The sequence below is a fragment of the Monodelphis domestica genome, chromosome 5 (assembly GCF_027887165.1).
Source record: "Monodelphis domestica isolate mMonDom1 chromosome 5, mMonDom1.pri, whole genome shotgun sequence".
Lineage (NCBI taxonomy): Eukaryota > Metazoa > Chordata > Mammalia > Didelphimorphia > Didelphidae > Monodelphis > Monodelphis domestica.
Window position 1 is genome coordinate 137,998,115 of NC_077231.1, and position 26,541 is coordinate 138,024,655.

A 26,541-nucleotide genomic window follows, 5' to 3' on the forward strand; every position below is an offset into this window, starting at 1 on the left:
TGCTAGTCCTATCAATGGCAAGATCTTTTTTGGATGCTAAAAACTGAAGCAAACACTGTGGGCAAGTGTTCCCACATAGTTGGTGTTGATTCTAAGTGCTTAGGTGACTTCCAAATAGCAATTGTCCACACAGTCTTTTCCTTAAAAGAGAACTGTCATAAAGCAGGAATGGGAGAGAATGTTTAACAATTGAAGAGCAGCCTAAAGTTAGTATTTCATATCAATGCAAACAAATCAATTTATTCTTTCTTTCCATTCAGATAGCACTCATCCCTCAAGCCTAAGTTTTCCTTCTTCAATTAATTTGAAAATACTTTAACTAAAGGGAATTTTTTCTAATACTGTTTAAAGTCATCAATGGCTAGTGATAATCTTATAAAATTTAGGTAGGATGTGACTTAAAGACAGTCAAGAGTAAGGAGCATTTAAATCAGGTGCAAGGGTTGTAGTAACTCAGAGCTTGAACAAGTGAAGCTCTATTTTGTCAGATTAAGGAGTACTTGTTTGGGGACCATATCAAGGATGTTGATAGATTTCACACACACACACACACACACAATCTTGCCCATGGTACTAGCAGCCTCTCACTGTGGATGATTCCTTTTATTATTTTTCCTGTGTGGATGTAGATTTTTTTTCTTTTATTAGAATCAATGAGTTTTGAAACCATGTCAACAGTGGTGTTAAATAGAAATGGACCCCACCAGCCCACTGCATATTGACTTAGAAAACCACAAATTAACATTATTTATGTTGTATTTTTATTTATTTTATTAAACAATTCCCAATTACATTTTCATTCATTTCAGGAGTTTTGCTGGCCAAGTTTAGAACAGAAGTATGGTGGTTGTGTATGACTTTTTCCAGAATTTGAAATTCAATTTCTAAATCTGACCTCCACTAAAGTCCTACTTTGATATCTTATAGATGATAGATGAGTCTGAGTCTTTTAAGACAATGCTAAAGGAGCACAAGGCCTTGGCAAGTCCTACCAAGCTGACATAACCTTGAGTATAGGCCAACAATTGATTTTCTGTTATGAGAGTTTTTAAAGTCTGGCTAACTTTGGTAAGGTTCATCACGATAATGTTGGCCACCAAGTAATGACAATGACAATGATAACAATGAGCTCCAAAATCACTTAAGAGCGTAGCTTACTCCCCATTCAGGAAACACCAAGCAAATGAAGACTAGCCATTATCTGGAATGTGTTATTCAATCAAATGACCAGTAGGAGACAGTATGGTGCAGTGGGAAAAAATACTGGCTTTGGAGTCATGACACCTTGGACCAAAATCTAGCATGTAGAATTTTGGGCAAACCACTTAACCTCTCTCATGTTCAGCTTCCTAATCTACAAAATGAAGGCATTAGATGAGAAAACCTCTAAGGTCTCTTCCAGTCTATGACTCTATGATCACAAGAACTTATTTACACATACCTCACACAGATACTATAGATGAATAAGGCATTGTATTCAGAATTTAACAGGCATAGAGAAGATCAGATTGCATTTGGGAAACTGTGCAATGTTGATAATGATTCCTTTTCAAATTTGAAAGTCAATTTTGAAACTTTCATCAGTATTCTTCCGATGATGTTATATGTCTGTGAAACATGGGATAGAATATTCTCCGAAGAATGGAAGTTATGGGTCATCAAAAGGGCAATGGAAAGATTCATGGTGGGCATGAATAGGATGCAGGGAAATATGAACAACATTTTGTGCATAAAAAAGCAAGAAAAAAAAGATATCAAACAAATGTTGGGCTAGAAAAGGAAGTAATCTGGTCATCTAGTACGAATAAGATACATCTGATGGATTGCTCATGTGCTTCAATGGTACCTAATATACAATATCCAGAGGATTAGGAGGTCATCCATATATACTGGGTTATCTTCTTCATGGAAGACATAGAAAAAGACCTGGACCAGGGTCACATAGGATGTCAATGGGAAGAGAGATTCATCAGAGTATTGTGGTAGCTTATGAAGATAGTCTACATGGCGTAGAAAAGTTGTGATTTGATTTAGTAAAAGAGTTACCAATAGGATCATGAATTCTCTGAAATACTGAAATATTCTATAATTGTATGTGTGGGACCATAACCATAATCCTATAGGATCATCCAGCTCTCAGCTCAATAATATTGCTCTTATTTTTCAAAGGTTTTAGAATTTGCATCAAGATACCACAGATGATATTTATAAGAATGATCTTGTAGAATGAAGGGAGAAGGGAGGAGGCAGATGAAAAAGAAATAGGATTTTTCTTTTCCCACCTGCCTCTTCTAGCTTGTCCCTGAATATTCTTTTATAATTTAATATGAAAAGTATTATTCCTTTGGGAAAGGGGTTAAACATCTTTGAAATATTCTTAAAACCTCTCATTGATAGCATTAAAATTTCAATTAGGATTGACATTTTATTTTTCATAAACTTTTCAGCCTCTCTTTTCAACTGCCAAAATAGTGTAAGAATGTTGATCTTTAAGAACTGCATGCACAATTTAAATTGGGCCTACCATGTGCTTATAAAATATGATGCTAATGTTCTAGGTCCCTTAAGACTTTCCATCATCTTCAGGCCTTTTTAATTTTTAAAATCTCAATATGAGTTTTAGTAACACATATATATATATATATATTTTAAAAAATCTTTCTATGGGGCATACTTTTGGGTTTTTCCCCCAACTATCTTTTACAGTTTTAGCATATAAATAGCTGTGAAACATGTTTCAACAACAAAATAGGTAGAAATCTCCATTTGCAGTCCCATTAATAGAGAACATCTGAATCCAAAAAGAAAGAAAAAGAAAGAAATCAGTTTCCAGTTAGGTTGTCAGTGTAACATGCATAAGCTCCAAAGGATTAAATTCCCACTGCTGTAAATCCATTGTGCTTCATGTTATAAATAAGAAAATTGCCTTGTGCCAGCTAAAATTCAGTAGCATTAACAATTTGTGCAAGGCTCACTCTGTTTTTTCTACACTAGTAGAAATTAAGGCATGGCAACATCACTGCCTGTGTCCCCAGCGTATTTACTCTAATTAACAACGTACTTATTGCAAATGCTGTACCACCAATGGCAGACATTTCGATACAGACAGCGAGACAAACATGATTCCTATTAATTTCTGCCTGCTTTTCATCCTCACCCTGCTCCTCCTCAGTCATTCTCTTCAATCGAAGATGTTTCAGGTTGCTTGAAGAATGGGTAACGTGTACCCCAAAGTACTCTTTGTAGCGATTATATTTTCATTTGTGGTCTTTTCAACCATGAAAAACAGTTGTAAATTGTTCCCAGAGCAAAACCACTTAACATCTTGGCACTTGGTTGTTTTTAAGTTTGTAACAATAGGCACTGTTCACTCCCCTCAGCTCAGTTCTTTATTCTGTAATCACGCAGGGATGCTGATGAAAGGCTAGTCACGGCTTCCCCCCATGGTATCAGTGCAGTGGCATGTGATGATTCACATGGGGTGTGTTTGATCCAAGAAAGCCCAGTCTCTGCTTATTTTTCCTTTGTTCTGTCATCTGGGATGGGAGGGGGGAGGGAGAAGGAGACAGAGGGAGAAAGAGATTGAGAGATAAGCTGATTTCCTCTACTATTCATGGGTCAGATTGAGCTATGATAGGCATGGCTGAATTTTTTTCTTCTAACATACACATATTGCTAGGTACTGCAGAAAAGCACACATATGCCTAACCTTAAGGGCTATGGCTCTCCCAGCATTCTAGCCTGTGGCCAGGAAACAGGAGACGGCGATTCCTTTAAAACTATAAGTGAAAATAAATGGCGATGGGACCCCAGTTGTGATTGCACTGGTTTAGGGCACTCCCTGCATCGGTATGGATCTGCACCTTCTCCACAACCTGCAGCCTCAGAGAATTGCCCGATGGCACCGAGAAGTTAAGAAGCTCTAAGAGTTGCCAGTCTCCCACGCAATCCATGACAGATGCATAACCCAGTTCTTCCAGAATGTGAGGACAGCTCTGTCAGCCATGCCAACCTACCTCACTGTAATAAAGTATATTAACAATAGTGATAACAGCTGTTATTAGGAATATGGTGCCAGGCAAGAAGGGATTGACTTGTGTGGGGAGAACACAACCGATGGTGTTCTGTTTTCTTGGCTGATTTCAGCCAGAGAAAATATTGTCCATCAAGACTGAAGCAGGACCTGTATATTTAGTATTAACTTTCTCCAGTCTTTGAATGTAAATCCCTGAAGGGTAAAGAGTTCCATATTATTGCAGAGCCTCAAGTAGCTCAATGTGCCTGGGGCTGGACCCCAGATGTTGACATCCTCTGAGTCTCTCCAACCCCTCCCAGTGTCAGCAACATGGCCCCAGGTTCCAATGCCTCCAGCATCCTCCAGTGATGCTACCTCTTCTGGCATGGATCAGCCCTACCCCAGCAGTAAGAAATGCTGCTCTAGGTGGCTCCCAATATATTCTTCTACTTCATTTCCATTTTGCCCTCTTAGGAGCTTTCTTTGTGGTGTCATAGTAGAAAGATCACTGGGATTAAAGCTAGGAAACTTTGGATAAGTCACTTCAACACCCTGGACCTCAGGCCTCTCATCCATAAAATAAGGCAGTTGGGTTAGATGACCCTATGGTCCCTTATAGCTCTTAATCTATCATCTTATTATCCTAGATCTCTTCTCAGATTCTTTCCAATTTCTGGGGCTCACAAAACTCATCTTTTGGCACCTTCTCCACAACTAGATGCTCCTTTCATATTCCCTCACACAAAGGCCCAGATGAAAGAGTGTATGCATCCCTCTGCCATTTTTAGACCATCCCACTTTGGTCGAATGCAGTGGCATCAACAGAGATGACAACAACCTCTTTCTTCTCTTTTAAAATCCATTTTCTCATCTAAACTCTTGTTGCTGACATTTATGGAGCAGGTTACGCTCTTCTCTCTACTAAGTTAAATGCTTGGTTCATACCCTTTTCCTTTACCTGAGGGTACGGCCTCTCTCACCTATATATATCACCCCTCTCACCTATATATATATAAAACCTCTCTCACAGTTCTCATGATTTCCATCTCTGGTTTACCTCAGCCCTGCAGAGTAGTGGTTATACCTTGGACTGCCCTTTTTCCTCATCCCCATATTCCCACTACGTGCCCTAGTTCAGTGTAATTTCCTCTATGTACTCAAAATCCTAGTTAAGGCTTTGCATTGCTCTCCTGAAATATGTGATCTTCAGACAGAGGGTTGGTCTTACTATTCAATATTCAAGATCTTGATCTGAACTTATTTTGTTTTATCCATTATATATATTGGGGGTGGGGAATCCCTCTTAATGAAGTTCTCTTTACAAGAGTCTCATGGTCACCACTCAAATGGAGGGTAAGTAATTCAACTCCAGGCATGCTCTCCCCACTTTGGATCACTTACCTGTTCCTTGAGCTCAGCCAGCTGACCAGATAGCTGTTTGACCAGACTCATGGTTGATTCTAATTTCTCTTGCAGATTTCTAATTTCATTTTGCTCACTGTCACTTTCATTGCTAACCAGAGACATGGCCCGCATCCGAGGAAACCAGTCCAAGTTCTTCTCCTAAAAACACATATTCAAAATCAAGCAAATAAGAATGTGTCCAGAGTAGAGAGCAGGACATTTTAGAAACAAAAAGTGAATGGCAATTTCTACTTGTAGTAGACGTTAGGACTAAAGTTTGCTCATGGTGTCAAGGTGTAAAGTGCTTGGTCAGACATTGATCCTGTCATTGCTAGGTTGGCAGATTCTGGGATTAAGTAAAGCTCCCTAGGGGGTTGTGGGGAGGAAGCAAGTGAAACATTCAGCACAGTGCCATGAACCCTGAGGCTCCCCATGAATCCTAATTGAAAGATGATGATGCAGAGTCTGGTCTGGAGGCAGAGAAAGGAGATCCAAGTATGTGTGGGTACAGTATGAGCTGTTTCCTGCCCCTGGCAATGGGAATAAAGGCAGGTGCGTAGGATGGGGGAAATAAAGGAGTAGCAACACAAATATCTCAACTTTAGCCAGCCACCCACCTGATTCCACCCCCCCCCCCCCACACACACACTTGAGAAGTTCTATCTCTGAGCTCAGCTGGGGGAAGAGAAAAGTGGCAGGGCATGGCCTCAGGTTACTCAAACACTTGACTGCTTCATTTAGAAACATTTCATTGCAGCCAGGCAAGTTTCCAAGTTCAAACTTCCCCAAAAGAAATGGAGACTTGGGGGATTGGAGGAGTCTAATACTTTCTAAGGGATGGGTGAGGAGAAATGGGTCCGAAGTGACTACTAACTCCTCCAACATCTTTCTGTTGGCTTCTCATTGGAACTCTGCAATTCTGTTTGTGGAAACTGTTGACTTCAAGGATATTTTATCAATTGACTTAGTTTTCTCTTCTCCACAGAGCTCACTACTATTAGATGTTTTAGATGTTATTTTCTAGTGCTAGGAAGTTCTGTCGCTGTGGCCAATTGTCATTCATCCCAGGTAGTTTAGAGGAATCACAAGTCTGAGCTGGCCTCACAAAGGAAAGAGAGAGATTGTATTGGCACTAGGAACTTCTAGGAGGAGAAATTCTCTCTCTGTTCAGATAGGTACCAGAGGCATGTCCTACCCAAAGCCAGTATGTGTAAAAGATGAGATCCTATCCCAGGTCTCTGTGGCCTTTAGGCCAGCTCTCTCTCCACCATGCCACACAGCCTCCCAGACTTATATAAAGCTATGGCCATCCATAATGAAACTCAATGCAGCAAACCGCATCACATCCAGACATGAAGCTCAGGCCATCTCTGCTATATTAGCATAGATACTTTTCAGCCTGGCCATGAGACCAGATGGTTCCTGAGACTCTACCTGATTGGCTTCTGATCCAGAGAATGCCTTCTGTTTTGCCTCTTCAACTCAGGATTTCACTCCATTTCTGTACCCTAACACTTCTGCCCCCAGGATCAATCTTCTCCCTTCTTCCACATTCATAGATCCAGATTATTTAATATCCTACTCCTTCCTCTAACATGACATTTGATATCTCAAATTCCCAGCCTTTCACTAGCTGCCCAGTTCCCATTCCCATGCATGCTATTCTTACCCTCATCATCTCTGTCTCCTTGATTCTTTGACCTCCTTCAATAATCAGCTCAAATCCCAACTTTAGCATGGAACATCTTTGCTTTCATTCCCATCCCCCAGTGCCTTCCCTCTGAGATTACCTTTCATTTACCATATATGTCTGTGTTTATGCATGTGGATATGTCTGTGTGTGAAGGGAATAACCATTTATATAGTACTTATATGCCAGGTACAGTCCTAAGTGCTTTTACTCTCATTTATACTCTCAGCAACCCTATGAGATGGATGCTATTATTATTATCATCTCCACTGTACAGTTGGGGAAACTAAGATGAAGGTCAAGTTACTTTCCCAGGGTCTCATAGCTAGTAAAAGTATCTGAGGTCATATTTGAACTCAGATTTTCCTACCACCAAGCCCAGCATTCTATCCATCATCCTATCACATACTTGCTTCTCTTTCTCTCACTCTTTCACACTTTTATTCTCTTTCTATATATATATTTATATATCTTTAATGTACATAGTTACTATCCAATTAGAATGGAAGCTCCATGAAGGCAAGGATCATGGTTTTCTTTCTTTGTTTCTATCCTTGTGCTTAGCTCCATGCCTGGTATATAACAGATACTTGTTGACTGACTGACTACTTACTTGAGAAGACTGAGGCCATCTTATAGTAATTCCCTCAGATCTTTTACTCAGAAATTCCCAGTATCATAACCCAATCTCTCCTCTTTCCATTTGATTTTTGAGGAAGAGGTGTTCCACCACTTTAGTCAATCAAGATAATTGCTCTACCTGCCTTCTTGATCTGTTGTACTCTTCCATCTACCTGGATCATTTTAGTAATCTCCTTACATGATTTTCTGCTTTGGCTCTTGCCATCTTCCAACTCATCCTTTCAGTACTGACAAAATATTCTCCCATATGGATATTCATTATTTCCCTAATGTCTATCTAACCTCTGCCTATCTCTCAAGTCACTTTCCACTGGCTCACAATATTTTTTTGAGACTTTGATTGTATTGCTCCTTTCTATATACTTACTATGTTGTCTATTTAAACTGGAACTATTTTCTGTCCTTTTGATGTACCCCACAATTTCCTGCCTTTGTGCTCATTACTTATGAATGCAATGAATTCCCTTCCTTTCTTTACCTATTGTACTAAATATCTGTTGGAATGAACTGAATTGATACTTCAGCAAGGAAAAGAGTTCCCTCTTTGGGGCTGAGTTTTGCAGATCTGCTAACTCTGTGAGAGGTAGTCTTTACTATTCACAGCTTCTGAACCCTATATAAAAGAGGATGAGAACTCCTAAAACAGTAAATCACCACTAGTTCTGGCCAGACTTTTTTTGAGGAAAACAGGAGTATCATCTACTGCCCTCCAATGTAAATTGTGGAGGCATGTACTGATTAAAAGCATCCCTTTAGTTTAAAAAAAAGTCTCAAAGAAAACAACTGTAAACTAAGACCACTGAAAGAAACATGATGTACACAGTTTAAGACACAATGTCCTAAGGCATATAGCAAGTTTCCCTAGTTAAATCTATTCTTTTCTGTCAGGAGCCATTAAAGTCACACTGTTTGACAGGGTCACTTGTGGAAACTGAGGGTTGCAAAGTGGCCCCTAGGAAAGATAGAGATACCCACTCAGACCTCCTCTGTGTAACTTCTCTCACTAGCATCCCTTATTATTGGAATTGTTTCCCCAAGAGAAAATAGATAAGAGCAAAATGATTACAGGATGAATAAAGATGTTTCACTTTACTCCCCCAGAATATCACCAAAAAAATCATACTTACAAAATCAAACCTAAATATTCCTATGGGTTAAACTTCTTAAAAAAACTGCACACAGATTCTCCACCCCCACTACAAGCCAGGCAGGGATGACAGGTATATTAATTACCTATCAGACACAGACTGGTACATTACACTCCACTGACTTGTTTTACTAACTAAAGCCTAGGCAATCTGTCCTAGAAACCTTAGTGAAACATTAGAGAAAATGAAATCCTGATATTGGAAAATTACTTAAATCTGGGTTATGTTGATTAATGTAGACTTGACAACAATGTTGTGTGTTGATTATCTCCTTAGAAGTATGATTTATTTTGTATTTGATTAAAGTAATGAATAATTATTCTTGGATTAACTGCATATCTGAGCCTCATGGGTTAATAGGGAACTGACCCCTAGCCATGCTGCCTGTGATGAGAAAAACATCCATCTTCTGTAAAAGTTTTGCATTTGTTGTTAGAACCCATGGAATCAAAGTATGTGTATGTGTAACCACTGAGGGTATAAAAAAGAAAAATCAAGCCAGCAAAGATGGAGCAGCTCTCTGTGCAGCCTGAGCAGCAGTCCCATTCATTATCCACAGATACTGCCACACCCAGCCAAAGAACCACTGAAGCCATGGAGAGGGCAGGTCCCGAACTCATGGTACTTTTCTCTTTCTTTTCTTTTTTTCTCATGTTTTGCCAGAGATTTTTTTAGATTTAGGATCCTCTTCCTTCCTTCCTTCTCTCCATTTCTCAGAGAGAGAAGTCTCTTCCAAACTGTCAATTAGAGTAAAGCAGTAGTTGTATGTGCCCTAATCTTCATTTCTAATGAATACATTTAATTTTCTAAGAGACTTTTGAGTAGATCCCATTTTGAAAATTTATAGCAGAGCCTAGACAAGTATCATACAAGATGAAGGAGTCTGGAGAAACAATGATCCATTGCAATGAAAGGAGTATAGAGCCACATAGTATTTGTATTTCATTCTATTAGTATCAAGGAACCACTGAAGGGATTTAATCAGGGGAATGAATGGTCAAACCTATGCATTAACAAGATCATTTAATAAACCATGTGAAAGACTAGAGAAAAGTGAGACTGAATGCAAAGAAATGAGATGGAAAGACATTATAATAATTCAGGAATGAGGTGAAAAGTTCTGAACTAGGGGAGTAGTGATATTAGTAGATTGAAGGGGCTAGAGGAGTAGTATTTAATGAGGGATTATAGGGGAGGGAAGGCATGCACATTTTTATAGACAGTAGGAAAGGAGCCAATAGATAGGAAGACTGGAGATTAGAGAGTACAAGTAATAATGGTTCAATGTGGTAGAGAAAATAGTAGGATAAATTTATAAGGGTTGGACTTGATGAAGTGAATAACAATCTATCAGACACTGAAGAAAAGGAAGACATAATAAAAGAGGATATTCACAGTGAATGGCATTTATTTTCTCTGAAAAATTTGAAAGGCCTTCAGTTGAGAAAGGTACGACAAGGTCAGTTAGTAAATTAACAAATTAACAATGTGGTGGTGTGAGATGTTGAAGGAGAAAAAAGCTTCTCTTTGAATAGTGGGGTAAGAAATGAATTAGGGAGGAAGATCCAGGCAATACAAGATAATGTGTGTTCATAGTAAACCCAGTTAATTTGGTTGCCAGACCCTTATATGGCACACTTTCTGTTTTGATTTAAATGTTTGTAATTTTGCTGGATACATAGAACTTTAAAGAAAATTGATAACACAACAGAGAAAATATCAGACTCATCAGAAGTAAACCAAACTAGAGACTAGTTTAATGATATTTGTATTTCTTTTGTGCATAGAATTTAGTATTTGATGATGGATGTTTGTTTCATCTGCAGGCTTGGCTGCTTTTCATTGACTTGTCAAATTTGAAAATATCACCTTGTCACCTAAAATTCACTTTCCCCTTAACTTCTTTATTTCCCATAATAATACAGCTTCCTGAGGGTGAGGGTGGGAGGGTAGGGGCAGTTAGGTGGCTCAGTGGATTGAGAGCCAGGCCCAGAAACAGGAAGTTCTGGGTTCAAATGTAGCCTAAGATACTTCCTAGCTTTGTGACCATGGGCAATAAATTCACTTAACCCCCATTGCCTAGCCCTTACTACTTTTCTGCATTAGAATCAATTCACAATATTGGTTCCAAAACAGAAGGAAAAGTTTAAAAAAATAATAATACAACTAACTTCCTAATGACTTAACTTGAAACCTTGGAATTATTGACTTCCTTTTACCTTACATTCAATCAATTGTCTCTGCAGTATCACTTCCATTTTTCGTCTTTGCTTTACTTCCACTGAAACCATATTTGCTCAGGCTGTTTGATATTCTCTCCTACCTAGACAACTGATATACTGGCCTTCCTGTTTCTAGTTTGTCTCTTATACAACTCATCCCTCAGAAATTCTCACTTTTTCCATGTCAAAGACACCACCATTCTTCCATTTCCCAAAGTTGATCTCATTGACATTTTCCTTAATACCTTATCCCCTCTCACAATACTTATCTAATCATTTGCCAATTTTTGCTCTTTACTCTCTCCATATCTTTCATATTCAACTTCTTTTATTTATGTACCAGAATTAAAACTTTAGGGCCTTATCTCTTGCATTGTACAAATAGATGTGCCTTCTATTATTTTTATTTAAATATATTTATGTGTTACATTCTGCCTTCTATTATTATTATTCTTGTTCAGAACACCTTGATGTGCTTTGAACTGCCTTCAGCTCAATATGAGAAACAAAATGGAAAAGAAATGAATTTTACTTAAGTTTTTGCTATGGAAACAGAAAGACTTAACAATGATCTAAGAGCACTATTGGCCACACCACATTGACTTTTATATCATTTTGTTCTCTAGTTTCTCGATGTATACATGTATAGCATGAATCACATGATTATTAATACTGAAATGCTTCTTTTGGTTAGTACGAGTTCATTTCCTCATTTCATGGAGAATGAAGATGGTTGACCATAGGATTATGTGAAGGGAAGTTCTGGAAAATTAACCATTTTGCTTAAGGTCATAACTTTGATTCCTAATAACACTCCACTCACAATAGTGAATGGAGCTTCCAAGTTCTATAGATTCAAAAGCCAGAGAGATCTTAGGAACAAGATTACCTAGTTATGTCTATATAAAAACCTTTGAAGGGGCAAAGAACAGTCATGAATATCTCTCTGTAAAAGAAGAAATTCAATGTCATTCATATGGCCCTTGAAGGAAAACTGGTTGGTGGTTGTCCTTCATGCTTGAAGAGGACCAAAATGACATCACTGGTGATATCTTTTGACTCACGCATAAATTGGATTTTAGCGAGGCGGAGTTGCACAAAGTCATCGGCCTCACTCTCTCTTCTAGAGTCATCCAAGACCAGTGGCAAGACAAAAGTTAAGACAACTAGTGATGTCCTGGGATGCAGTGGATGACCTTGGCTTCGTCAATGCCTGTTCAAAAATCTAAATGCTCTACAGCATCTGCTTTAACCACCTTCTTTATGGCCTGGTGGGACAAATTGTTCTCAACCATTCCTTCTGCCAGGAAAAGTCTTCACATGCCTGAGGTAGATATCCCCCAAACTCACTAACAAGTCTGTTGGGTACCCTTAACCTGTTTTACCCCTGTTGCCAAAATGGTTTTTACCAGGGTGTGACTGCTTGGAGTCACAGGTGAGAACTGGGTGGCAAGTGAACATCATAAAAGGAAAGCAGTCCTGAAATGGGTTTGGCAAACCATCATACCAGTGGTCCTGATCTTTCCTGAAAACCCGGCATATCCTTGAAGGAAAATTAGGAACAATGAGAAAAGTTGCACAGAGAACAGTTTAGGCTTGATATAAAGGAAAAGGCTCCTAACAATTAAGAATTTTCCAAAAGTAGAATGGGCTGTTTGGGGAGATAATGTATTCCATAATACACTGAGCAAAAGTTAAATAACCATTTGTCTAATATGCTATAGGAGGAATTTTTTTTTCAGCTATTGATAGGACTAAGTGGTTTTGAGAGCTTCCTGGTAACTGAAAATCTGCAATGGCATTCTGTATTTATTAAACTATGGATTGATTAAAATATATTATAATTTAATAATAAAATTACTTTACTAGGACTAGCACCTTAATTGATTTTCATACATGTAACTATGGGTTTTACATATCATTTAGGGAAAGCAGCAGGAATTATGAAGTCCCCAGAGCACCACTGAGATTTGGAGCTAGAAAAATTTGAGGGAAAAAGACATTCACTACCTTCTAATTTTGTAATATCAATGCTTAATAGCAGACCTTCTTCAAAAAGACTAACATTAAAATGTATGGAAACATTCCACCTCATAAATAAGACTTTCCCCACTTTCTTTTCAATAAACTTTTACTTATAAAACTTTGAGCCTTTAGTTCTCACTTCTCAGTTTCCTTCCTGAGGTTTGTTTTGCTATTCCTATTGGTTAAACTGACAAATTTACATGGTAGTTCGATTTTCATTTTGCATTGTATTTCTTTTTGTTCCTGGTCTTGAATATTGGATTCTGATAGCCCAAGTTACAATTAGTAGGTTTTGTTCTGAGAATGGAAATATTGTGATCATTACTATTATGGGGTAACATTTTATACACATCCACAATATGTTTTAAAATAACATTTAGACTAAGTGAAAGATACAGTTTCTGCCATGATGGTGATTTTATATACTAAGCAAATTATCAGGAAAAGGAAAGATATATGGAAGAAATGAGCAAGAGGCAGTAGTTTTTTACTGTAGTGATGCCTGGATATTATTGAGTCATTACATCATTCCAAAAACACTTCAGTGACTCTCCATTAATTATCAAAGTCCAAAATCTTTAGCATGGTTTTCAAAGCTCCCTTTCTACCCTAGGTTTGACTCACGTCTACTTTTTCATCATTATTGCATAGTACCTCCTTTCACACACTGTATGATATGATTAAACTGCACAATTTTCTATACCTCATATACATCCTATACTTTTCCAGACCCATTACTTTTTAAATTTCATTGCCTACTATATTTCTTAAGTGAGTTATCCTTTCTCTTTTATCTCTTTCTCTTGTAATTCCATCTATTTTTAAGGCCCAGATCAAATGTTATGTCTTTATAAAGTTTTTTCCTGAGTATCCTAGCAAAAAGTGACCTCTCCTTAGTATGATGTCTCATAGCACCTTTTTCATACTTCCTCTGTGTACTTATATTCTATGTTGTACATAATTATTTGTGCAAATGTCTTATTTTCTCTGTTGGAGTATAAACATCTTGAAGGCAGAGACAATATCACTTTATTTATGTTTGTGTTCTATTTCCATCCATATGTAGTATATATTTAATATTTGTTGGACAATATACTTTAGGGCTCAAAATTTTATTTTAGGGCAACTGTTAAGTATAACGATTTCTTGTTTTGCTTTGTCTAGGCAAAAGCTCTGTGCAAATTGAACTCTGGTGTGTTTTTTATGTGTCCTTACATTTGAAAGGAAACCTATAAATACTTCTAAGAAGGTAAGGCTAAAGTACTCATGATGGAAAATATTCAAATATTTATTGATTGGGGAATGATTAAAAAATCATGGCACTTGAATGTATTGGCATGTTACTATACCATAAGAAACAATGAATAACTGAGAGAATCATGGAAAAATTTTATGGATGGATGTCGAGTGAAGTAAACAAAACTAGGAAATAATGCACACTATGTTTGGAACAATGTAAAAAGAACCAAAAATTAAAATAGAATTCTATGTAATTATAATAACTATGATGGATGACCCCAGAGAAGACTGACCACTTCCCCCCCCCCCATTATTTGTATGGCACAATATATATATACCATCAGTCAGTTGATATGTTGGGTTATTTTTTCTGACTCGCTTTTTCTTTCTTTTCTTTTAAAATCTTTGTTACTGGGAATGGCTTACTGGGTAGGGGAGAGGGAGACAAATTCATAATGAAAGTGATGGAAAAACAAAAGATAATTCATAGACTACATGAGCAGTCAACTTATTGTTTAGTAAGTAAACCTGAATGCATATTTTGTGTCTATTTTAAATAGAGGAATACTTGTACATCTTACATAAAACACAATAAGTAGTGCATGAAAGGAGAGGCAATAGGGTACAAAAGAAAGATCACTAGATCACCAGACTTGTGGTCAGTAGGCCTAGATTTGAATTAATTCTGCACTTATTACTTATGTGACTTGAAGTAACATGGCTACTCCAGGCCTCAAGAGGATTGTAGAAGATTTCTAAGGTCTTTTACAGATTTGGCAATATAAGAATCTAAGTCTACATACCACTGACACAGTTCTGAGTAGAGGATTGCTCATGTCTATAATGTTAAAAACTTTTAATCAGAACAGTGTTCAGTGACAGAAAGGTGTTTGAAACAGAATGACTACTGCTACATTTTCTTACTTAGATAGCTTCCTCTTCTCTAAAACAGTGGTCCTCATTGAACTATTTCCGTTCTACCACTATTGGTTTTCTTCCCTCAGATGACTGGGCTGTTACTGGCAGTTGCTGGCTGGAAAAGAATTATAGTGACAGTGATCTCCCAGAATGTTGCCGTTCTAATAATCAGTCATTCTTTTTTAAAAGGAGAAATGAAAATCAGTTCAAGGGGACACATTTTTAATCAAAATGATGCATTAGGGCTTGTGAGGTACTATGGCAGAGTTCCTAGAGTTTGACTTGGAGTGAAGAAATCCTAGATTCAAATTGTGCCTCTGATGTTTGCTAGCTGTAGAATCATAGAGCAGCTTCTCATAGCTTCAGTTTCCTCGTTCATAAAATGAGTATAACAAAATCTTCAGTAACTGCCCTATAAGGTTGTCATGAGATAATTAACAAACTTGGGATGCAATTTCAATGTCTATTTTACTTTCATTTGCAAAAAAGCCACAGATATAGAATCATAGAATAAAATTGTAATAAACTTCAAACATCAAATAGCAAACTATCATCTAATTGTACCCGTGAATAAAATGAAAACCAGACTTGTCAACTAGCATAGTAGGTACTTCACCTATATGTTTAGTTGCCAAATGCTGTTTTCAATTCCACATTTGTCAAAAGTGATTTCTGCCTCTAAAATGTTTTCACATACAACCTATTCTCTCTACTCCCACAATCTGAAAGTTCAGGCTTTCATGAGATCTTTCCTGGACCTTTATATTTGCTCCTAATTGGTCTCCCTCAAGTTTCTTCCATTTTCAATACATTTTACCCATAGTTCGTGGGCTCATAGTTTTAGAGTTGGAGTTGGAAGGAATTTCAAAAGTCATCTAGTCTAACCTCCTCATTTTGTAGAAGAGAAAACTGAGGTCTAGAGAAGTGATTTATCCAAGATAACCAAAGTGATTATTCCTAAAAAGTAGGTCTGATTATGTCACATCTTAACTTAGTAAACTCCAAAATCAAATATAAACCTCTTTATTTCACATTAAAAAGCCCTTAACAATGTGCCCTCCACTCACATTTCCAGCCTTAGTATACATTATACCCTTTTCTATACACTAGGGTTCAGCCAAACTACTTGACATACATACAGTCAATCTCCTGCCTCCTACCTCTGCCTTTGGACAAGCTATGCACTAAGCCTGGAATGCTCTTTCTTCTCTACCTTTCTACCCATTGCAAACCTGAACTCCTTAAGGGCTCACAAAGTTGACCATCTTCAATAATCCCCCTGTCTTCCTATGACATTCTGTCTTGTTTATTATATGTGTGTGTGTGTGTGTATAATTCTACGTATATGTGGTCCCCCACCCACCCAAAGAACACTCTTTGAGAGTAGGAACAGTTCATTTTTATTAGTGTTCCCAATGCCTAGCATATAGGAGGTCCTTAAATGTTTATTGAATTTAATCAAAATGAATGCCAAACTAACTTAATTTCTTTTTTGGTATTAACTAGGTGAATTTGTAGGAGAAATATCAAAGACAATGTGCCTAATTTTCAATAAGTCATTTGACTAAGTTTATAGTTCCACATCTATGCACATAAAAGAGAGAGAAATTAAGTCCTGATTGGACCTAAAGGTCATTGATTAAAGGATCGGAGCCAACCTAAAAAGCAGTGTCTCAAGTTGTGTTATACTGTTCTATTCTCAATCTTGTTCCTGTGTAACATTCTTAGTTTCTTAAAGGAATATACAAAAGGTGGTATCTATTATTAACTTTGAGAATACAAAGCAGGAAGGGACAAGCTAATATTTTGAATGAAAGATTCAAGATTCAAAACATTTGGACAGGTTGGAGCAATAGAACAAATCTAACAAGGTTAAATGTAAAGTCTTGTACTCAATTCATTAACAAGCATCTATTAAGTTTAAAGACAAAAGCAAAATAGTCATTGCAAAAGCTTACATTTCAGAGAAATTCAACATTCATATATGTAGGTAGTTGCAAAATGTGTATAAAACAGATAGAAAATAATCTTTGGGAAACAGAAGGTAGAAAAGTAATTAGCATCTTGGGAGATAAGGAGAAACATCAATTTTAACTACATAAGTACCAGATATGGGGACAGAGAGGTGGTACAGTGGATAGAAAAAGGAAGTCAGGAAGACAAATCTTATTGAGTTCAAATCTGGCCTCAGTTATTAGCTGTGTGACCCTGGACAAACCATTTAACCCTGTTTGGTTTAGTTTCCTCATCTGTAATAGTAGTTGAAAAAGGAAGTGGCAAACCACTCCAATATCTTTGCCAAGAAAACCCCAAATGGGGTCAGGAAGAGTCAAAAATGACTAAAAACAGCTAAACAGGATAATGAAGATTTATCTAGAAAGCAGGTCAAATAAAAATGACAGAGGCAAACTCATTATCACTCAACAGTATAATATTGCTTCTAAAATATTATGTCCTTTCTTTACATTCATACAAAAATAGTGTACAAAGCATTCGACAATGGAATATCTAGCCAGAAACCTAATAGGGGGAGGCATACATGAGCCAAATGTCATGAGACACATAATCAAAGTCACACAATCCTGATACTCTTACTGGACTTACTGTATTCAAACAGATGCTTAATGACCCTCTGTTAGAGATGTTATCCAATGAATTTTTGCTTTGGGTTAAGAGCTGAATTAGATGATGTCCAGGGTCCCTTCCACCTTTCCAAATCTAGGATTCTATTTTTGTCCAACTAATACAAACTTACCTAAGTTTTCCAACATGGGGAGAGGGAGTAGGGGGGGTTGCCCCGAGAGACAAATCTGTCTGGAAATCTCTAGGTAACTCTGCCCCGAGCAACCTTAAAAATGGAATTTTAGTGATTCAAATTGCACTGTGCTTCAGATGACACAATGCAATAACCATTTTGTGATTTAATCATACACAATAATTTTTCCCAGTGCAGATTCAGCTAATCCACAATTTGATAAAAATTCATCCTAAACTACAAACGAAAATAGCTTTTCCACAAATCTGGTTTGACACTTTAATATCAAGATCATGTATGATACCCAATCTCCATTGTATACAAAAATAAGGAAGGGAGTTAGGAATTGGAATGCATCCATGTACACCTAGACGCATAACTCAAAGAAAATAAAAAAAATTGATAGCAATTACAGATAAATATTTATGTAGAAAAACACTAAAATACTATCCATGTTAGAATGATAAATCAATATCTTTGCAGCTACTAACCACCAGAACTCTTTTTAACCACAAGACTGAGATTGGAATTGAAAGATAGAATTAGAGCCCATGTAAGTAAATGCATTTCTTGTTCTCCTGCTGTTGCTATTTGAACTCAATTATTTTTGAAGGTTATAGGGTAAGATTTGCTTTGCATTGTGTAATAGAGAATTATAAAAATTTGCTAAAATACTATGAATTTATTTTTTAAAGAATTCATTTTTAATTAGAGAAAAACACATTGATACTATTAATAACCACTAATCCTTAAAAATACCTATATTGGCTAAGTAAAGATGGACATTTTATTTTGAGATATGTTGTAATTTTAGTTTGTCGTCTCACTGATTAATTATTTCTTTTTAGCTCATCTGATTTTCTTGCATTTACTTAAACTATCTTCTCCATTGCCTAACTATTTCCAGTTCTTCACTTTTCTCAAAATTCCTGCTGAGCAAAGGGAAGATAACATGGATGAACATTGTTTATCAGAGACACTGACAAATTTGATGACTGTAGTGGTGTAAAGTTTTGAGTACTAGACTAACTATCATCCAATACTGTCCAAATCAGTGATGTAATCAATATCCAATTTGGTATTCAAATCACCTAGTTGGAGAAAATAAATATAAGCAAGGAACATGGTTATAATATTTTTTCACAAAGGTAGATTAGATAATCCTCAAAGTAATAGCAAATCTTTGGAATATTGTCCACCAGGGATTTAATAAGCTTATGATTTGGGTTTAACACAATAGCTGTCTTCAAGTATTTGTCACAGTGAAGAGAGATAAGAGTTTTTTCTGTTTGGTCTCAGAGTAATGGGTAGAGGTTGTGGAGAGGCAAATTTAGGTTTGACTAAGGACAAACTTCCTAATGGCAGGGGTGCTTTACAAGATGGGATGCCTTGGAAAATAGTGGATTCCATCCCCAACCCCCCATCAGAGGTTTTCAAGCAAAAGGTGGATGATCACTTGTGTCTGGAATGTTGAGAAATCATTTGTTTAAGATATAGTTTGAGCTAGGTAGCCATGGGAATCCTTTTAAACTGTGAAGTTTTATATTCTATGAAAATGTCACCACAAGGCCTTGCAATAGAAATATCTCAGACATGTAGTCAATAGCTGCTACCTCCATTTGCTCGTGACTTTCCCCCTGCTAACCCCTTGGTTTCTGATCTATGTACTATGCTGTTGAAGTCTTTACATCTTTAAGTCTTTGGGGAAATTAAACTAAATATGTTATGAATGGCTTCAAAAATCCTAAAAATAATTATCAAGTAGCTGCTGTATGGACAATTTAGGACCAAGCACACTATTTTAGGAAGGCATGCAAAAGTCTAAATGGCTTTGCAGATCTAGTGCAGAGTGGTATATTAACTTTCTAAAGGTTGTAGGACTTGAACTAGATTAAATCAATAAATGCCTATTGACTATATGTGTACCATGTCTAAAAAACACTGTATTAGATATTGGTAGGAGGTAAAAAATATTAAATGAGACATCTAGGAGGCATATACAACAAATACAAATAACTACAATAGAAATTAGAACATGTGTGTATTGGAAGTATGCTAAAATTGCTATTCAGCATTCACAGCAGAAAAGCTTTCCAGCTTCTAAAACAGTTTCATCAGCCTATGAACCACCCTGAACAGTTGTCAAGATAAGGATTAATGATGACATATTCTTGGAACAGAGTAACCCTAGCAGGTATGCTTGGTGAAACATAACCCTAGTGGGCAGATACCCAAGCAGCTGCAGAAGCAGCAGTGGAAATGGAACAACTTCAGGAAGAATGAGCTGGAGAAACTTTAAAGGGACATTGAAACTTCAAGTGATATGACAGGGCTTTGAAGTGCTGTGAATATGATGGCAGAAGGAATGACAGCCTGGTGACTGGCAAGAAGAAAGTGGGAGGTTCTTTTTGAAAGAAACATTTCTAGGTAATCATAATTTGATGAGGTTAAATTACAAACATCACTTGGCTCTGCAAATAGTAAATATAGTCACAAACCAGTCTATATGTATGCAGTGTAGAAAGAACTGCTGATGGTACAGAATTTGTTTTTCATTTGTGTACCCATTTTTATATCACTCAATAATGCTTCACTTTTCATTAATGGCAAGCCATTAAAATTTATGGACTTATATTTCATCACAGAAATGGAAACCATTCTTAAGGTAAAACACAGTGTAAAAATCCAGACATAAGGTAGAGCCTTCCAGATAGAACTCCAAGAGTGGTAGATAGAAAAAGCTGCTTAGTGTTTTCATTTCCACTAAAGTCCTCTACTAGTCCAGTGTTATTCCATTGTGACATGGGCTTGAAAGCCAATAGAGCACAAACTCTAGCAAACCTACCAAATTGCAAACTCTGCTAATATGAGGCAGTTAGATAGTGCAATGGATAGAGCCTGGAGAAAGGATGTGATGGTGCTGAAGAGAAATATGTTGTTTATTGTGGCATTTTTAAAAGCAGAGAGGACTTATTCAGTAGGTGGAGAATGTCAAGGCAGAAGGTTTCTAGGGAAAGCCTGTTCATAGTATTAATACTGAGCCCTAGAAGACGACATAGAACTACACACAGAGCCAGGGGTCTTTAGTTCAAATTCTAGTTCTACAATTCCCTAATTGATCAAAAGATATGAATAGGCAATTTCAGGAGAAAAAAAAACAGATCGAGCAAGTCAAGAGACTTATGGAGAAATTCTCATAATCAGTAATTATAAAAAATGCAAATTAAAACAACTCTGGGGTAATACCTCACACCCATCAGACTGGTAAAAGTGACAAAAAGGGAAAATGACAAATGCTAGAGGGACTGCAAAAAAATAGATGTATCAACTCACTGCTGTTAGAACTCTAAACTGATCCAACCATTCTGGAAAGCAATTTGGAACTATTCCCCCAAAACTGTTAAACTATATAACCTTTGAAACAGAGGCACTACTACTAGGTCAAAGCCAAAAAAGGATTAAAGAGAGAGGAAAAGGATCCATATGTACAAATATTTACATATATATTTACATATGTGTATATATCAGTTCTTTTCATGTAGGCAAAGAGTTGGAAACTGAGGAGGCACTCATCAATTGAGGAATGACTGAACAAGTTATGATATATGATTATGATGAACTATTATTTTGCTATAAGAAATTATGAAAGGAGATGATGAAATGAGAAATTTGGGAAGATTTGTATGAACTGAAGAAAAGTGAAGTGAGCAGAACCAGAAGAAAAACTTCTATAACAACAACAATATTGTAAAGAAAAATAACTTTGAAAGAATTAGAAGTATTGATTAACACAATGACAAAACAAAATTCCAAAGGTTTTATGATAAGATATATTATCTATCTCAAGATGAACAGATGAGGGACTCAGAGTACAAACTAAAGCATATTTTCTTTGAACATAGGCTATGTGCAAATTTGTTTTGCTTGAGAACCCATATTGGTAATTGATTTTATTTTTCTTGCTTCTTCAATGGGTGACAGAGGGAAGGAAGGAGGAAGGGAATTCAAAACTGAAAATGAAATAAAATTTCTTTATAAGAAGGGGAAGTAAACTAATCCTGAATCTACCCCCTTTGTGACTGTGAGCAAATCAATTCACTTCTTGGGGAAGTTTCTTCATCTATAAAATGAAGGGGTTGGGCAAGAGAACCTCTAAGGTCCTTTCTAAATTTAAGACCTTTGATGCTACAACAAAGCTGTAAAAATTTTATTTCATTAAACTAAAAACTAAATGCTATTTACCAGGTTTGAAACCCAGTTGAAAAATTTCTGAAGTTGACTAATAATTTGTTAAGGAGAGATCATAAATTTAATAGGAGGAAAATGTAGATAAGAGAGGACTGATGTTTAGCATTTTGCAACAATAGTCACAGACTTAAACATCCATAAAATTAGTGGAAGGTGAAATAAGCAAAAAAGAGCATCTACCCTAACAAGAAGTTCTTGGCCATTCCCCCCACCTCACAGACCTTTAGATCACCATAAAAGTAGCTCACACTTTACATAGTAATTTACACTATCTTTTCCTTAAAACAATCCTGTCAAATAGATATAACAAGTATTATCTATTTATGCATTATTTGACAGATGATGAAATTGAGGTTCAAAGAAGTTAAAAGACTTCTGACTCTACTGTTATTTTTCCTTCTGAAAATTTGATACTCTCAAACACCCAGATTACTCAGATCATTATCCTCATTTCTTATGACATTACATCTTCATTCTATGTTAGTCACTCATAGGGAAGGCCAATTTTTAAATCTAATTATCACCTATAACTGTGCAACTTTTAGTATTGTGTGCTCTGAACTCTGAAATTTTTGTTACTGATTCTAGCCTTCAATCTTTTCCATCTTTCCCTCTGCCCCATTCCTATTTTTCATTATCACTTAAACTTCCAGTCCCTCCAACAATCTTCCCATTCTTCTGGTTGATTACCATTGCCCTGGCCTCACTCTTTTCCCTTACTACATTGTTGACTCTGTTGTGAACCAGTTCAATTGTATACTATCCTTTCCACTTGAATCCCTGGTCAACTTGCTCCATTAGCAATCACACCTTGACAAATCCAAATCCTGGCTTACTACAATCATCTTGGTTCATTCCTTATAGATTGCACTGCTGACATCTTCAAAGGACATTTCCTACCAAGCCTCTTCACTGTGAAAGCTCCCTCCACCCCTGGACCACTTCTTATATTGGAAAGTACCTTACAGCCCCTGATGCCTTTCCTCTCATTGGCAGCTTCCTCCCAGAACATCTATTTAAGGAAGAATTTCAGGCCAATAATGCTTCCTTTCTTCTTCAGGCTGTACTGCCTATTTATCTCCACAAGTCCTTATCTTTTCCTCCCCTCATTAAGTATTTCAACCCCTCTCAATTTTTCAGTTCCCTTTTTTTATGTGTGCCGTCTTCCCCCATTTTTGTATTCTCAGCACTTGGTACACTGCCTGATACACCATAAGAACTGACTGACTGACATTCTATTTGCAACTCACTAGAATGGTCAAACATCTGTGCTGACTAGATCCACTGGACATCTATGTTATCTACCATAAACTTAAGCCCTCAATACTGCAAAACAATTTTTTTATTCTTTTTTGACTGATTCTCTGTCCTCCTCCCCGAAGTAACTATATGAAGCCTCTTTTTCTCTGATTCCATCCCTCCTCTTTCCATCTTGACATATTATCTTGTCTCTTTCTTTCCTGAGAAATCCAGACTATCTGTTGTGTGTTTCACCTTTGCCCCAACTTGACATCTCAAAGGCCCCTCCTCATTCTTTCCTCCTTTGATCTAATCTATGACAAATGTGTGGTTCTTATTTCCAAAGGTAATGTCTGTGTTCTTTATTCAAAGAACAAAATCTATTTTTCCCCTCCCATCTCATCATCCTTTGGAAAAAAAGAAATAAAAATCTGTGTAACAAATATGCTTAATCAAGTAAAGCAAATTCCTACATTGGCCATACCTGGAAAATGTATATCTCATTTTTCACCCTGATTCCATTAGCTCTCTGTAAAGAAGAGAATAGCATGCTTCTTCATTGTTATTCTGTGTTTGGTAACTTCATTGACCAGATTCTTAAGCCATTTGAATTACCTTTTTTTAAACAATATTATTATTGTATAAATTATTCTCTGAGTTCTGCTCACTTTGCATCAATTTTTTAATAAATAATTATTAAGTACCTACTATATGCTAGGCATTAAACAATGGAGATACAAAGAAAAGCATTAGATAGTCTCTGCCTCAAGGAGCTCACAATCTAATGAGGGAAATGGCACAGAAAAAGAAGCTGAAAAACAGGGAGGGAAGATTACCCAATGTGGGTTATGATGAAGTTATACAGCTAGAGTGGAAAATGATCTGAAGAGACATGAGTCTCCTTTCTGATGTCCTCCTACCTTCTTCAACTAAATGGAAGGAACTCAAGTGTATGTATTTTATCATATTTTTCTAAAACTGATCCTGTCTCAAATGAAATAATATTTTTAGAGCACTTAGCACAGTACCCAGCATGTAATATAGGTGCATAATAAGTGCTAGTTCCCTTCCCACTTCATTATATCTTACAACACGATAGCATCCCATTCCTTCGCATTTTTATACCATAATTTGTTCAGTCATTACCCAATTGATGGACACCCTCTTTGTTTTAGTTCTTTGTCCCCTCCCAATGAATTGACATAAATATTTTTGTTCATGTAAGTCCTTTTACTTTTTATTTCAGCTCTTTGGTGGTATATAGACCTAGTTTTATTTATGGTCATAAATCCATATCCCTGTCTTGCTACCCAGTCTGGGAGATTTCCCTTTTGATCTCTTTTCTCTCTCATTTTCAGGCTTTCCTTATCTAATGGCTACTTTTCTGATATCTGGAAACATCTACATTTCTGTCCTCATAAAAAAAAGTTTCACTTAATTCTGCCATCCCTTTGAGCTATTATCTTAGATTTTCATTTCAGTCAGGATCCTGTTTCTACTTCTTCTGTTCTTCTTATTCCTCAACCCTCTGACATGTTGCTTTTGACTCCGCTGCTCAACCAAAACTTCTCTTTCAAGAATTACTGGAAATCCCTTCACTATTACATTGGGTTTGATTGCTTTGTGCCTGACCTCTCTACAGCCTTTCCCACGATATTGAACATTTCCTTTTAGATATTTTCTTCTTCCTTGACTTTTGTGACTACTATTCATATCTGCCTCTCTAAATCCATGCATCATGGGCCCATTTTTCTCTTTGCCTTTGTCTGTTGGTTATATCCTCTGTTTTCCAACACTTTGCTACTTTGAATAAATCCACAAATTTTCATAAATAGATTCAAACAAAGGGACTCTCTATAGCCCTGCATTTTCTAAAAGATGCATTTTTTGTGACTACTATGTACTAGATATTGTGCTAAGCTCTGGGGATACAAATACAAAGACTTCATCTCTACCTGCAAGAGGTTTATTTTCTAATGAGGAAGACAACAAATACTATATGAGTAGACACAGAATAGGCACAAAGTAAATAAATACAAAATAGATGAAGTAGTTTGGGAATGAGGGCATTAGTAAGTAGGAGAATCATGTAAAGCTTCTTATAAAAGGTATATATCTCACTGGAGTAGTAAGATTCTAGGCAGACCAATTAGGAGAGTGATGTAGTAATCTACAGATCAGAGGGGATGAAGAATTGAACTAATGTGGTAGCTCTGAGTAGAAAAAAGAGGTTGAATGTGAGTGATGTGATAGTTTTGCTAACTGAGGAGTCAAGGATAATATTGAGATTAAGATGTTTGGGTTTTTTTTGAGAATGGAAATAAAGTGGTACCTTCAGTAGAAATAGGGAAGTTTACAATAGGAGGTGTAGGTCACTCAGTTTTAGACAGGTTGAGTTCAAGATGTCTCTGGATCATCCAGTTAGAAAGAGCTAAAAGGCAATAGGTTATATGGGTCTAAAGCTCAGAGGAAAGACCGAGGCTGGATAGATAGATAACAGCAGAAGACCAAAAGAACCAATTCTACACAATAGGTCCTGCTCTGCTGCCTTAAGGTCCCATCTTTCAAATGAATACAGCCAAATGAGTACAGCCAAAAATAGTTAAACTCTCGTGACATTACGGTTTATAGCTACTGAATAAAACTGACCTTTTTTGTTTTCTCGAAGTCAAAACCCCTAGTGATGCCTTGAGTTGTAGTGAAATTACATTTTCTGAGAACCACTTTTGGTTTGACCATGACTTTCTGCTTGACAATTAGACCATAACCTGAGTTTTTCCATGTTTTGTCCCACTTTGTGCTTTCCATATATTGCCAGTTAAATGAATGCCTCCTTAACTTAGCTGATCAGACTTTTTTAATGCCCAATAAACATAATTTATTTTGATTTAAAGTTTATTGCTAGGAATGGAAAACTGATGGGGTTGCCAGTGTTGGGGGCCAAGACTTCCAGAGTTCTTTCTAACCCAGACTTTTCACTTGCTCTTCAATAATGT

At 36.8% G+C, this 26,541-nt stretch overlaps 1 protein-coding gene across 2 annotated transcripts in view; it reads right to left on the bottom strand.

Moving 5' to 3' along the window:
* Positions 1 to 738: 738 nt before the first annotated feature.
* Positions 739 to 26,541, bottom strand: part of ITPR2 (inositol 1,4,5-trisphosphate receptor type 2) — a 561,528-nt gene continuing 535,725 nt past the window's right edge. For both annotated transcript variants that reach the window (XM_001363065.4, XM_056799421.1), the window contains 2 exons: positions 5,417 to 5,578; positions 739 to 3,536 (listed from right to left, as the gene is read on the bottom strand). In XM_001363065.4, coding sequence (XP_001363102.1) covers positions 3,450 to 3,536; positions 5,417 to 5,578 — 249 coding nt within the window. In that variant the 3' untranslated portion in view covers positions 739 to 3,449. The remainder of the gene's footprint in view (positions 3,537 to 5,416; positions 5,579 to 26,541) is intronic.